Source organism: Chelmon rostratus, chromosome 17, assembly GCF_017976325.1.
Source record: "Chelmon rostratus isolate fCheRos1 chromosome 17, fCheRos1.pri, whole genome shotgun sequence".
Lineage (NCBI taxonomy): Eukaryota > Metazoa > Chordata > Actinopteri > Chaetodontiformes > Chaetodontidae > Chelmon > Chelmon rostratus.
The window spans coordinates 18066834-18079010 of record NC_055674.1 but is presented as its reverse complement, the minus strand read 5'-3'; the positions used below and the strand labels follow the sequence as shown (position 1 = coordinate 18079010).

General features: G+C 40.5%; 1 protein-coding gene across 1 annotated transcript in view; it reads left to right on the top strand.

Annotated features, from left to right (window-relative positions):
• The first annotated feature begins 1555 nt into the window (after positions 1-1555).
• LOC121621277 (meiosis inhibitor protein 1) overlaps positions 1556-12177 on the top strand; it is a 49814-nt gene continuing 39192 nt past the window's right edge. The window contains exons 1-6 of the mRNA XM_041957687.1: positions 1556-1699; positions 1949-2072; positions 4062-4112; positions 5262-5335; positions 6658-6763; positions 9969-10175. Of these exons, the coding sequence (XP_041813621.1) occupies positions 1556-1699; positions 1949-2072; positions 4062-4112; positions 5262-5335; positions 6658-6763; positions 9969-10175 (706 nt within the window). The remainder of the gene's footprint in view (positions 1700-1948; positions 2073-4061; positions 4113-5261; positions 5336-6657; positions 6764-9968; positions 10176-12177) is intronic.

Genomic DNA, 12177 nt, shown 5'->3' with positions numbered 1-12177 from the left:
GGGCTCTACGTCTCTATCGCTGTCAGTTTCTTTCTCTCTCAGGGGCCAATAAACCGCCGAGGATGATGGATTTAGCCCCCGTCCAAGCACAAATGGAGACTTTAGTAACAAATATTTTCCACCTTCTTGTCAGAGGTCTGCTATTCTTTTGAGTCAGCCAAACAAGACTCTGACCACTTCCTGCACACGCAGACCCAACGCTGTACAGTATGATGTGCTTGCTGGAGCACAGTGGATTGGTCACAGGCAACACATACAGCACACTGAGAAGATTAGCCAGCTGCACACACTTGTGCTCGCTCACGCACCGCATCACACAGAAACACACACACCAAGGCAGAGCTGAGCCGGCTACACTTAATGTCACACACTACTTTGATGTGCAGTGAACTCTGTCTAAGGAGAAGTAGAGAGAGATTATAAATTGACAGGTTGGTAGTGGCTGATACTCGCCCCCACACTCAGATAGTTGTTCAGCTGCCAAGAGGCCTTTGTTGTCATGGCGATAACCAAATAGTGGCCTTCACTGCCAAATGATGCTGCAAAACAAACTCATGCATCCTGCCATACACTCATTGCATATTATACAGCAATGACATTCCGGAGGATACAGTGATGCTGATACATAATTTTGAAGATAATCCATGCTCAAATATATCAGCCTACCCTTGAACTTTAGAGACTTTTGATACACTTACATGTTTGATAGCAATACTGCATAAATAACGATGGCGCAGCAAACCCTTGAGGAGAAATGTGGAACCTGAGAAGCTGTTCAGGTAACGTAAAATAGCAATTTGGAAATTTTGGTCTGATTTAAGCCCTGATGTTTCCAGTGTCAGTAATGTGGCTCACCACCTTTCAGGATCGTATTTGGTACGATGAATAATGAATGACATGTGTTTGAAATACGTTTTCATTTAAAGTAAATGCAGACCGTAAAACAATTCTTACAAATACATTTGAGCCCGTGAGGACAAATTAATTGCCTTGCATATATATATATATATATATATATATATATATATATATATATATATATATATATATATATTACTGCAATTTTAACTAATTTTTTAAAACTTTTTATCTTATGATTACTGTATTAATATGTTACCGGCAGCGTAGTAGTTGCCATTATATTTGTGTTTGTGTTGTATTGGATTGTTTAATAAAGTTTTGATTTTGAATTGCTTTGTAGTGACGCCTGGAGCTAATTAGTAACTCCCAACGCAGGATCTTAATCTGTTAGCTGCGCCTTTTTCTTAATTTAAAGGTTAGTCTACTCGATTGAATAAACGTATGTTATCTAATAGCGTTGTCAATACGTAGATATGTATTGGTAAAACTTCCAAAATGAAAACAGACTGCAACTTACGTTTACAAGGATCATGTGGAAAAGTTGCTAATAAGCTAGTACTCGCATTATACTGAGCTAGTCAAGCAGGTGTAATAACCATAGCTAGCGTTGGCTTTTTTACTCACCAGCCTGACTTGCAAACTTTTGCCGCCATTCATGGTGAGCAGTTTTGTTTCAACAGGTTGAACGACCAAAATGACGAGCGGGGATATTATTTATGACAAGATCCACTTCAGACATGACCCAAAATGGAGCGGCCGCCTGGGGCCGGCGGAGGGGGGCGGGCTGCTGCTCTGTGTGCCCTGTGTCATTGAAATGATTGACAGTGACGATATTGCGGTGAGAGAAATATGATAAACACTGTGTTTTATTTAATATAATCTGGATATGAAGCTTTCCTCCTACCAAAATCATCATTGCACTGTTTGGCTGGACGGTGTCTGTAAAGTTGTCGGTGTGTTTAATCCCAACGCATTTCCTGATTTAGGTCATTTTTATGGAAATTACATTACACTACTAAATTCCCTTGATGCACACGCTGTGTTTACCCTCCCATATCTCTTTCCTACCTCTGTCTTTGTTGTACAGTCAGTGAGGAAGTCTTATGCCTTGTCTGGCATCACTGGGGTGCTGAAGTGTTCGCCGGGGGCCCTGAGGGAGCTTCTCCGCCAGGACCACCGAGTCTCTTTGCGTTTTACAGCTTCTCTGCTGGGTAAGAAATGGACTAGTGGTCCACACAGCATGAGATCAGCATGTGAAGGAAAGAATAGCAAGAATAATTAGGAAGCAGTAGACTTGAATTTCTCATGTGTTCTCTCTCTGGTGACGCAAATGGTGAAGTTAGTTTGGTTGATAAGTCATGCAGCAGCTGTTTGTTTAGAAGGACACTTACAATATTCATAACAAAACAGCACTGACCTTCCTTCTCCTTGACACAAGTATCCACTGGGTCAGTTCACAGTCATGGTGGTGTTGCAGTCACATCACTGCTTTTCTGCAAGGTCAGACTGAACAAACGAGACAATGAATCTTATCACATTAGCTGAGCAGTAAGATACAGAAATGTTTATGGCATTCACACGATATAAGAATATGAAATACTTAAAAAGATTAACATAGATGATAGAGTTGACCTGCTGTTCACTGCTCGTCTTTCTGATTATAGGCATAATCAAGGCACATGCTGGCCATCTGTGGTAGGATTAAACCAATACATTTATGAGCTGATAAACTGGCGTGATGTTTGGGCCTTTATTATTGGTTGTTACATTTTGTTCCTGTTTATATTATTTGAGGTTCATTTTTTCATGACAGCAAGATTAAATCAAGCATGGAATTGTATTGCTATTGCATACTTTAATTATTTAACTAATTTACACTCTAAAATAGTTAACATGGGCTATATTCAGCAGTTTTGATCTAATATATTATTTTAGATGCTTTTCTGTCAAATAAAAATCAATTTCAGGAGCAATATGTTTGTGTGAAAGAGGTAAGCCACAGTCATAGAACATTGGCATAAAACAAAATAAGCTAAAACTATACAGAAAAACTAAAAATCTATATGTAGCCTGACTTGTTCTTTGTGCTTGTTTAGTATACAGTTTTATACTCTGCTGATAGCTTAGTCAGACAAATGCTCCATGTAAAAATCAGAATGCTCAACAACACATCAAATAACAACATACAATGATTGATGAGAATATTTGAGAGGGCAGTGAATTGGTACAGCACTCATCCGTCTACCTTGGATGTATATATAGTCATCAATATTATGACAACCCCCTAATGAAGCCAGTGACCCTGTGAGATCATGTGTATCTGCAGGGAGAGTAGATTTATTGTCCCTGTGTCGTGGTTAATGCTTTACTGTCAAGGCCAGTACATTATCCACCCCGTAATGAATGACTAAAGTCTTCTATAGGAGATGTTATGAGGATGGCAGGTAAAAAGCATTGGTGAGTTAGCATATAAACTTCTTGCACTCTACTGTTGCTATAATTATACCACAGTGGGTTTTTATGGTACCACATCATCAGGGATATTGCTGATACTTCCACTGCACTGTATGAATTTCATGAGGTTATTGCAGCATGAAGTATTAAGCCTACACCATTTGAGCGCTAATCAAATTAGTGAAATGAGAGGATACGTGGCAAAATGTGAGCTGGTAAAAGCTCTGACCAGTATGACAACACATTTAAAGAGCCATTACAGAGCTTGTGGGATGATCTGCTGAACTGAGCTTCACCATGTGCCAATGAGAGCATAATCCAATGTGGAATTTATCATCTCCTGCACTACACGTTGTCCTCGTTCACATGCTCGTAGCGTAGTATTTACTGATAGAGATGGTGTCATCTCTGACACACTTGCGTCATGACGTGGCTTTTTTCGTGCAGCTACATGTTTTGGAAATCCAGCAGAACTAATCCAAGACACAGTAGATGCAACATGTGTGACTGTCACAGTGTTTCCATTTGGGTGCAGACTATACTTCATGATCAATAAGACACTCAACAAAATTAATTTCTTGTAAGTCTACCATGCTTCGTGACCTGGTTTGGCTGCTTTTCATCTGTGAGTGTTCATTTTTATAGCTTCCCTTTTCTTATTACACCTCTGCAAGACCTCTGTACATTACACTGGGTTTGAGAAGTATGTTTCTTAAATCTAGCCTGCCATAACTGTTCTGTTCCAGGGATGCTTCACACCGTGGAGGACCCAGACATTCTGGAAAAGGTTAACCAAGGTGAAGCGATGCCTTTTTGTTGTTTGTGTAATGTTTTGGTAATGTGTGTATGTGTGTGCGTGTGCACGTGCGTGCATGCGGGCCCAAACACAGACACACTTGCATTTGTACTCGCTTCCAAATCCTGCTCAATATTGCACTAGCACAAACATAGACACAGACTTTCTGTATAGTTGTTATAATTCAGACAGTGTGAGAGTAGACATACACACACACAGGCTGTGAGTCACCGTTGTCAAAGACAAACTCTCGTTATGTGATAATGGTCACTGGTGGTTACTAAGGTGATCTTACATTGACTCTACAATCCAGTTTCTAAATTTAACGTTTTTGACCTAATTTCACATATTGATGTTGGTTGGCTGGCACTGCTGGACTGTGCAGCTGCACCTTTTCTCTTTGTATTTACTGATCACTTTAGGTTAACCATATCCACATTTTCTGCGTCTTGTCTGACTGGCTCTCAGCAAACGCACAGTTTTTAGCATGCAGTCAGATTTGTCCCACTGAAGCTAAGTCTTTCAACATGCAAAATGTTTTACTAAGTGCAAACGACAGAAAGATTTTATGGTAGCTGTCTTCAAATGCCTCAGGGACCACTTTGCTGTAATAGTTAGCAGAGCGCTTAAAATTTGACGCTTTTGCTCATTGCACAGAGAATGTGTGATGAGCACATTTTGAAACTCATTTGAGCCCTATAAATAATACAATCACAATATCTCTCTCAGTGTGTGTGTGTGTGTGTGCTTGGAGAAACAAAGGAGGAGAAAGAAAGCCTTCCAGAACGATTAACATTTAACATCAGCAGAGCAGCCATGTAAAGCAGCCAACTTGATGGCAGCTGAGAGTTATACCTGCATATTGTCATTATGGCCATACAATCAGATGTTAGGAGGAATTAAATGACAGTACAACTAGTTCAAGAATTAGACATTAACTCACAAGATTGACACTGATTAAACAAAATCTAAAAGGAAAGAATGAAAAAAGATACGCGTCTATAATTGATTAATTAATACCTAGATTTTGTTTTTCTCTTTCTCACAAATGCCAATATTTGTGACTGTGATGCTTGTTTTTGAATGAATAATGAACTATATGTGTGTGACTGTGCACATACATGAATATGTGTGTGTTTATGCGTTTCAGTGCTGGTTCAGCTGCTTCTAGAGCTCCAGTGTGAGCTGTCACTTCGCTTTGTTTTGGATGAGGTACACAAACAGGTGAGACACACATTTACAGACATACAGAGACACACCTGCTCATCCACACACGCAGGCACGGGAACATGCTCAACATCTTAAAATATTTAACAGCGCTTGTGTAACCAACAGCATATCCTCCCAGGGTTGTTTAGTAAACAGACAGTGTGCATGTCTCCCTCTTGCTGCTGTTGTGTCACCTCCGGGGGAGGCTGGAGTGGAAAAGCTTCATTCAGCGGCCGACGCTGCAGGTAGAAAATAGTAAAGCTGTGTATACTGACGATGACAGAGAGGTATAGCGCCAGGTGTGGTGCAGACAGGCTTTATTTATGTTACGAGAATAGAGTCTGATTAGAAATCAAAGCAAATGTATTGAAGGAATCGTCTGTTGAGACTACAGATTTTTGATGTGATCTGATAGACTACTGGAAAAATAAGCGGGTTTGTTTTCTGAGTCCTGAAAAAGAATTCATTACAGGCATGTGTCTCATATTAATACCAAAGAGATCTGGAGAATAAGTTGTGGTTTAAGAGGTGGTTTGGAAAATATTACGTAACATACCATAAGAAAGAGTGCCGTGCTGTAGGGCTGTGGCGAGGGATGCTCGATTACAGCGAAAATCATAATCATGATTGTTTTGGTCAATGTTGAGATAATGTTGATGACATGATTGCCCATTTACCTTGGAAATGTCATGTATTTACTGACCTTTCAAAAAAACCCCATATCTTTTAACCAGTGGATTTCCTTGAACTTTAAATATGATTCAAGTGAAAAACAAATAGAAAACGGTTTTTAGTAATAATACAACAAACATTAAGACTTCTTCAATATAGGATGTGTAGTATAATGTCATTTTTATTTGGTACATAAAATGTGAGAAAGCATTGCTGAAATGCGACTTGTCCTTTTTGGCTGCTCCGACCTTTTTTGACGCGCATCAAAATCCAAGTGGCGTCTGGCTTGACCTGGTTTTTGCAGACGGCGGCTCACTTGACGGCAGTGAGCTGATCTTAACATGCCACAGCCAGCCTGAGAGTGACTTTGGGCTTTTAGGGAGGGGCAACTGTAAAGGAAAAGGTGCACGGGATTTATATCACAAGACAAAATAGAACCGTCAGTCTGAAAACGGAAGGGAGTGCAGTGATCGTTTTATTTTGTAATCTTATTTTCATCGTCATTGGAGGCCAAAATCAATAATCAGCAATTGAAAATAAAATAATATTAATTGTGCAGCCATTGCTGTGGCTTATGAATATGTGCCTTGTTCATCCAAACAAGTTTTTTGACTTTGTTGCACATCTATTGTTATTGATTTTTATTTTGTGCATTCTCTGTCCAGCTGAGTGACCAGCTCTGTGTGAAGGGCTTCCTGCCCACCGTCAACTTCTTGGGGAGCCTAATGGAAGCAGTCCCCGATGTGGCCCATAGTCTGCTGACTCATTATGGTGCGACTCTGCAACAGACACCCAGTCACACCTCACAGTTATGCAGGCAAGGGTGTACAAAGGGACACAACAGTGTAGTTTCATGTTAGCACTTACAGTCCTTATAGATAAGGATTCACCAAAATCTGTGGACAAACAGCTATTGTACTTGGAAATGTTGTCATCATTTCATACCAGTGTGCCCAGTTCTTAAGACTGGACAAAAAGGTGATGCATTTGCTCATTTTGTTACTAAGAACTTGTCATTGAACTGGAGCTGCCATTACTCTGCTAGAGTGTCCTTGAGATGTCAAGTCAAGTCATGTTTATTTATATAGCCCAAAATCCCAGGTCCCACAAATTTGTCTCTAGCGGCTGAAGCTGGATCCTTTTCAACTGTTAGGTTGCTGCTCTGTAGCAGACCCTCGCCTCAGACCTCCATGTGCAGTGGCCAAGCAAATAGATAGAGAAAGCTTCGACTCTGACTGATTGGTTTGGGTCACTTTTAAAGATGCAAACGAAGCAGGATCAGGTCAGATCTCAGATGGATCTTAATTGTGCCATCTAAAAAAATTGGATAGAAAAATAAAGCCACTCAGGCACAGTTCACCCCGGAAGCTGAGATCCACAAATATATTGGAAATATTACAGTTCACCTTGAATGGAAGAGGAGGATATAAAAAATATTACATTTTTCAGGGATATCCACAATTCAATCATGGCAGCCAATTTTGACCTTTTCAGATATATCCCTAATGCGTAGAAATAGTTCTACTGTGTCTATTTCTGAAATAGCCTTCTCCATGCTGAACCCTATTCCACTCCTGCTTCTGAGGAACAGGCAAAAGGTCCCAAAACTGTATTTTCCATATCCTTTCCCATGAACTTTCTCAATTTAATCTCTCTAGCCGTTGTGACCCTTTCAATTACGCTCCAGCTGCGTTGAAATAACTGTGCTGTGTCCATGCTTAAAATTCTCTCTGCATAGTCAGCCCCATGCCAGCTCTTGCTAAAAATTAAAAAAAACTACAAAAGATACAGATACATCCAACCTCTCCCCTGAAATTCCCCATATACGGATATATGTATGTATTCAGTATATAGTAATTCTGCAGTGTAGTGAGGCAGAACAATAATACACCCCAACACCCCTTCCACATACAGCTGTGCCGATTTAATTTCTGCTACAACCACCTGTATGATGCCTGTCTACTCACTGAACCATTACACTCAGTTTAATGGGCACTGTTAATCAACTTCCTGTGTGTGTGTGTGTGTTGTAGAGTGTTTGTCTCGTGCCTGAGTGCTTGTCCTCACAGGCGAGAGTGAATGTGAGCCTTTTGCCAAATAAGCAGGCGTCACAGTTATTTTGCTATGCTACATGTGTCCACCTCCCATGTATTTTCATGAGCTTTACAGGCTCCCCCAAGCAGCCGCAGGTAGCGGAGGGTTGTTGCGATGCTGATGCAAGATGCGGGCTGCCAGTATTGACTGTGTGTGCCTGTCTGCGGCCCGTCACTCAACGAGTCTCTGTGGGGCTGTTTGGACTAATGACAGCAGCACGGCAATGACAACACGAGCCCAGAGCAGCCGACACGTTTTGCTCCCTCTCTGACTCGCAGCCTGCCTGTCTATTTAACTGATGAACCCTTCTGTTTTTCTCACCCATTCGCTTTTCTCTGCCTGAATCTGTCTTTTATTCCCTCTCTCATTTCTGCATTGCTGGTGTCCTATACCCGCAGGTCCTCACTGAGGAGTGGATACAGACGAAATGAGGGAGCGGGGAGGGAAGATGAAGCATTAATGAGATATGGAAAGAGGAGGGCAGACAATGATAACAAGTAGGATAAGGGAAGGAAAAGACAATGGTTCAGATAATCAAAGCCCTAAAATCCAACAGTTAAGTGATTAAAAGAGATAGTGTCTCTACACATTAATTCACCAATTTGGATGACCAGTCTGCACTTTCAGTTTTATTTCTATGCAGAAATTTAAAAGGACGCCACTGTACATAGTAAAGTAAAAACATACTGAGAATATTTTTGGCGTGGGGGATTTTATTTGGGTGAGCCAAACAAAAACACTGTGTATGTGGTAAACACTGGCAGCTGGAGGTGTAAAAAGCCGTAGAGCAAGCCAGAATAGAGTTGAGTTAAAGCAGGGTGAAGCAACAGAGAAATATTGGAGGAAGCAGATCACAAAACGAAGCGCAGATAGCGGCAGTGTCACAGTGGGGCAGCAGAATGGTAAACAGAGCAAACAGTAGTTAACCTTTGGTTTTTACCCTCAAAGAAAACAAAAGAGAAATGTTTCCCCTTTTTAGTTTCAGCTCTTTGAGCCTCTGCCCCTGTGTTTGTATGCACGCGTCATAGAATGTGTTGTTAAACAATGGTAAGGCTTTTATTCTCCACCCGTCCTTTTACCACCTCTTATTCTGCGTTCCTTCCATTTCCATCCTCTGTGGAGGTCTTATCTCCATCCTCCCCGTCTCCCTTCTTCGCTCTCTCCTCCTCTTTTTATGCCTGGCTCTCATCTTGGCTGCCTCATGTATTTTGGTTTAATCAAACATGTCTGGGAGCCTCTCCTGGCACACATGGGGTTTGATCTGCTTCACAGAGCAGCTGGGCTTGGACTTGGCTCTCCCTCTTTGTCATCTCTTTCTCTTTCTCTCTCTCTCCCACACTTGTGATTCTCTGTTCCTCTGTCTCCTTCCACCTCCAGTGCTGCCCCGCACTTAAACACTGTTTATTCCTCTGTTCTCAAAGTTGACCTTTTATACTTGCTTCTCTTACCTCTTACCCTTATTTTTCATAGCATTTACACTCAAATAGATTATGTTAATGCAGTAGTTTGGTTAATTAATTAATTTTCCCACACTGTGCCAACATATTCATCCTTGTATAAAATTGTTTGACCTCCTCTGTTTTTTGTGGATGTGGTTAAGGGCAGAAAGCTGGCATTTGCTCACTGAGCTATTGCAGGTGGTGTATGAGAATCAGCCTGCCTTCTCCATTGGCTCTCCGTCCCCACATCTGTCTTATCTGCTGTTCTTCATCTTCATGGGAACTTTCCCTCTAATCTTATGTAACTGTCTGTAAAATATTGATTTGCTGTAGTTGAACCGACCCAGTTTTCCCTACATAATCATGGATTGCATCTATTTTTTTATTTATTCTACATGTTTGTTTCAGTGTTTACTCGTCTGTTTCCCACCTCTATCCACCAGTGCCTTTGCTGGAGCACCTGTGCTCGGCATTGCTTCACCCAGATGAAGCGCTGAAGGCTTCGGTCCTGTATGTGTGGCTCAAGCTGTTCGGGACAGCCGGGGGCTCGGCGCAGTCCTTGCCCATTGCCATCAGGGACAGAGTGTGTATCCTGCTGCTGCATACCTTGGCCAATGCCAGTTCCACCCAACTCATCAACAACTGCGTTGGTGAGAAAAAAACATCTGTTGTTTAGTTTATTTATTTATGTATTTATTAAGATTACATTTTTAATATGTTTTATGAAAAACATTAATTTGAGTTAAAAAAAAACCCAACTCCCCCACCATCACTACACACAGTTAATGGGCATCATTTTGCAAGATGGATTCAACATCCACAGTAAACAAGGTCGAGGTTGAGTAGAATGAAGCATGTTGACAAAATGGGAATTTATTATGACCTCAAAATGTTTTTAGATTATTTTTACATTAATATTTACAACAGACAAATATTAATAATTTAAAATAAAAGTTACAGAGACTACAATCAGATGGCTAGAGCACAGCTATTCTTAAGATATTTGTTCAACTAAAAGTCTTAATGACAATGCAGATGCAGAGTTTCTAGACTTTTGAACCTGTTTTTCTACTTTGCAGAAACATACTTTTTCAACATTGCTGTATAAAAGTATATTGAGAGCGTCATTAACTGCCTGGATGAAATTATGCAAAAATTGTTGGCCTCACTATTAAGCACTAGACAGACTAAGGGAGGTTGAGTGGCCGTCATTAAAAGGATTGAAGTTGTTGAGTTCAGTAGAGTATGCTTCGTTCAGGCAAGTATGCAAAATACAATTTGCGTTTCGAGATAAGGGAAGAATGTTATTGGAAATGGATGAAAATTTTTACTTAGGGACTGCCTGTGGTAAAGGCTGTTACGAATTGGTCCCCACTCTCAACTACCTGGGTGAGAATAACGATGACGACTGTTAGGGTGTCATAAGATAACACGTCAGTCATCATCTTACTCAGTGAAGACACAGAAATCGCAAAAGATTTCAGTCCTGGTTGATTTCCTGACACTTGGGTTACTATTGGTAACAGCAAATGCGATTTAATACTACAGGTCACATAGTTCTGGGGCCAGCAACACAAACTACTGTTGTATTAATAAAGAAGCTAGACAGTCGTTTTTCTGTCATTCTGTAATCTGATTGTATGGTGCACACAGCATGAGTGAAACTGAAAGGAGTCCTCCTCCTTGCTGCAGCTGTAGGAAATGTTCATCTTACATTAGCAGTATCTTCATATTGTATTTGTTTCTGGGAATGTTTAGACCAGCAGCCAGTTCATAACACTGCAAATATATAAATATTGCAGTACTTTCATCAGTGGGCCATAGGCTCAATCACCATTGTGCTACGCCGTTTGGCAATAGATAGAGACTTAACAGACGTTAATGTAAATCAAAATCTTTGAGATTATAACTTCAAGAGGGAGGCTAGATGGAGAAAGAGGAGGGAATACACCGAGATGAAAGAGTGTTGCTGTCTTGTAGGAGTTTTGAGTTATAATGCTAATAGGCTTTGGTGATAACCAGAATGGAGGCCTACACTGTGTGCAGAGGAGTTATTGGAAAGAAAACAGTCATTATCTTCTAGAAATTTGAAGTTGTTTTATTGCTGTATTAAGTTGGGAGAGAGGCGGGATGCACTGTGGTCTTGAAATTAAAGTGCAAGGTTTGTTTACTCCAGCTTTTAGAGTAGCTGCAGTTGTGCTTTTGCTTTTGTCTGTTTGTGGAATTTTGAATTGATTTAATCTTAATAATCTTATTGTACCTTCACCAGCCCCAATGAGAAAAGCATGATGGAGGAATTACACTGGATTATAATTTTTTCAGCACTGTTCAAGGCATTTCCATGAAAAGAAAGTGTACTTTTTCTAATGTTAAAAATGATTTCCTGTGTTTTAGTACAGTACTTTGTCCCCAGATGCCTGAAAAGAAAAAGAAAAGCCATGTAGCTGGGCAGCTTTTAATTGCTAATTACTTGACTGTTTATTGCATTGTGTGTTTGAGTTCTCATTTGTGTACAGCTTGTGTTTTCCCCTTCTATAATATCATATTGTGAAACTTATGAAACAGTTTTTGCACTATTAAAATGGTATAATACAGGACCCCAGTGGACTGTGTCCCTCTGTGTATGGTAGTATGACACTTGGTGGGACTTTG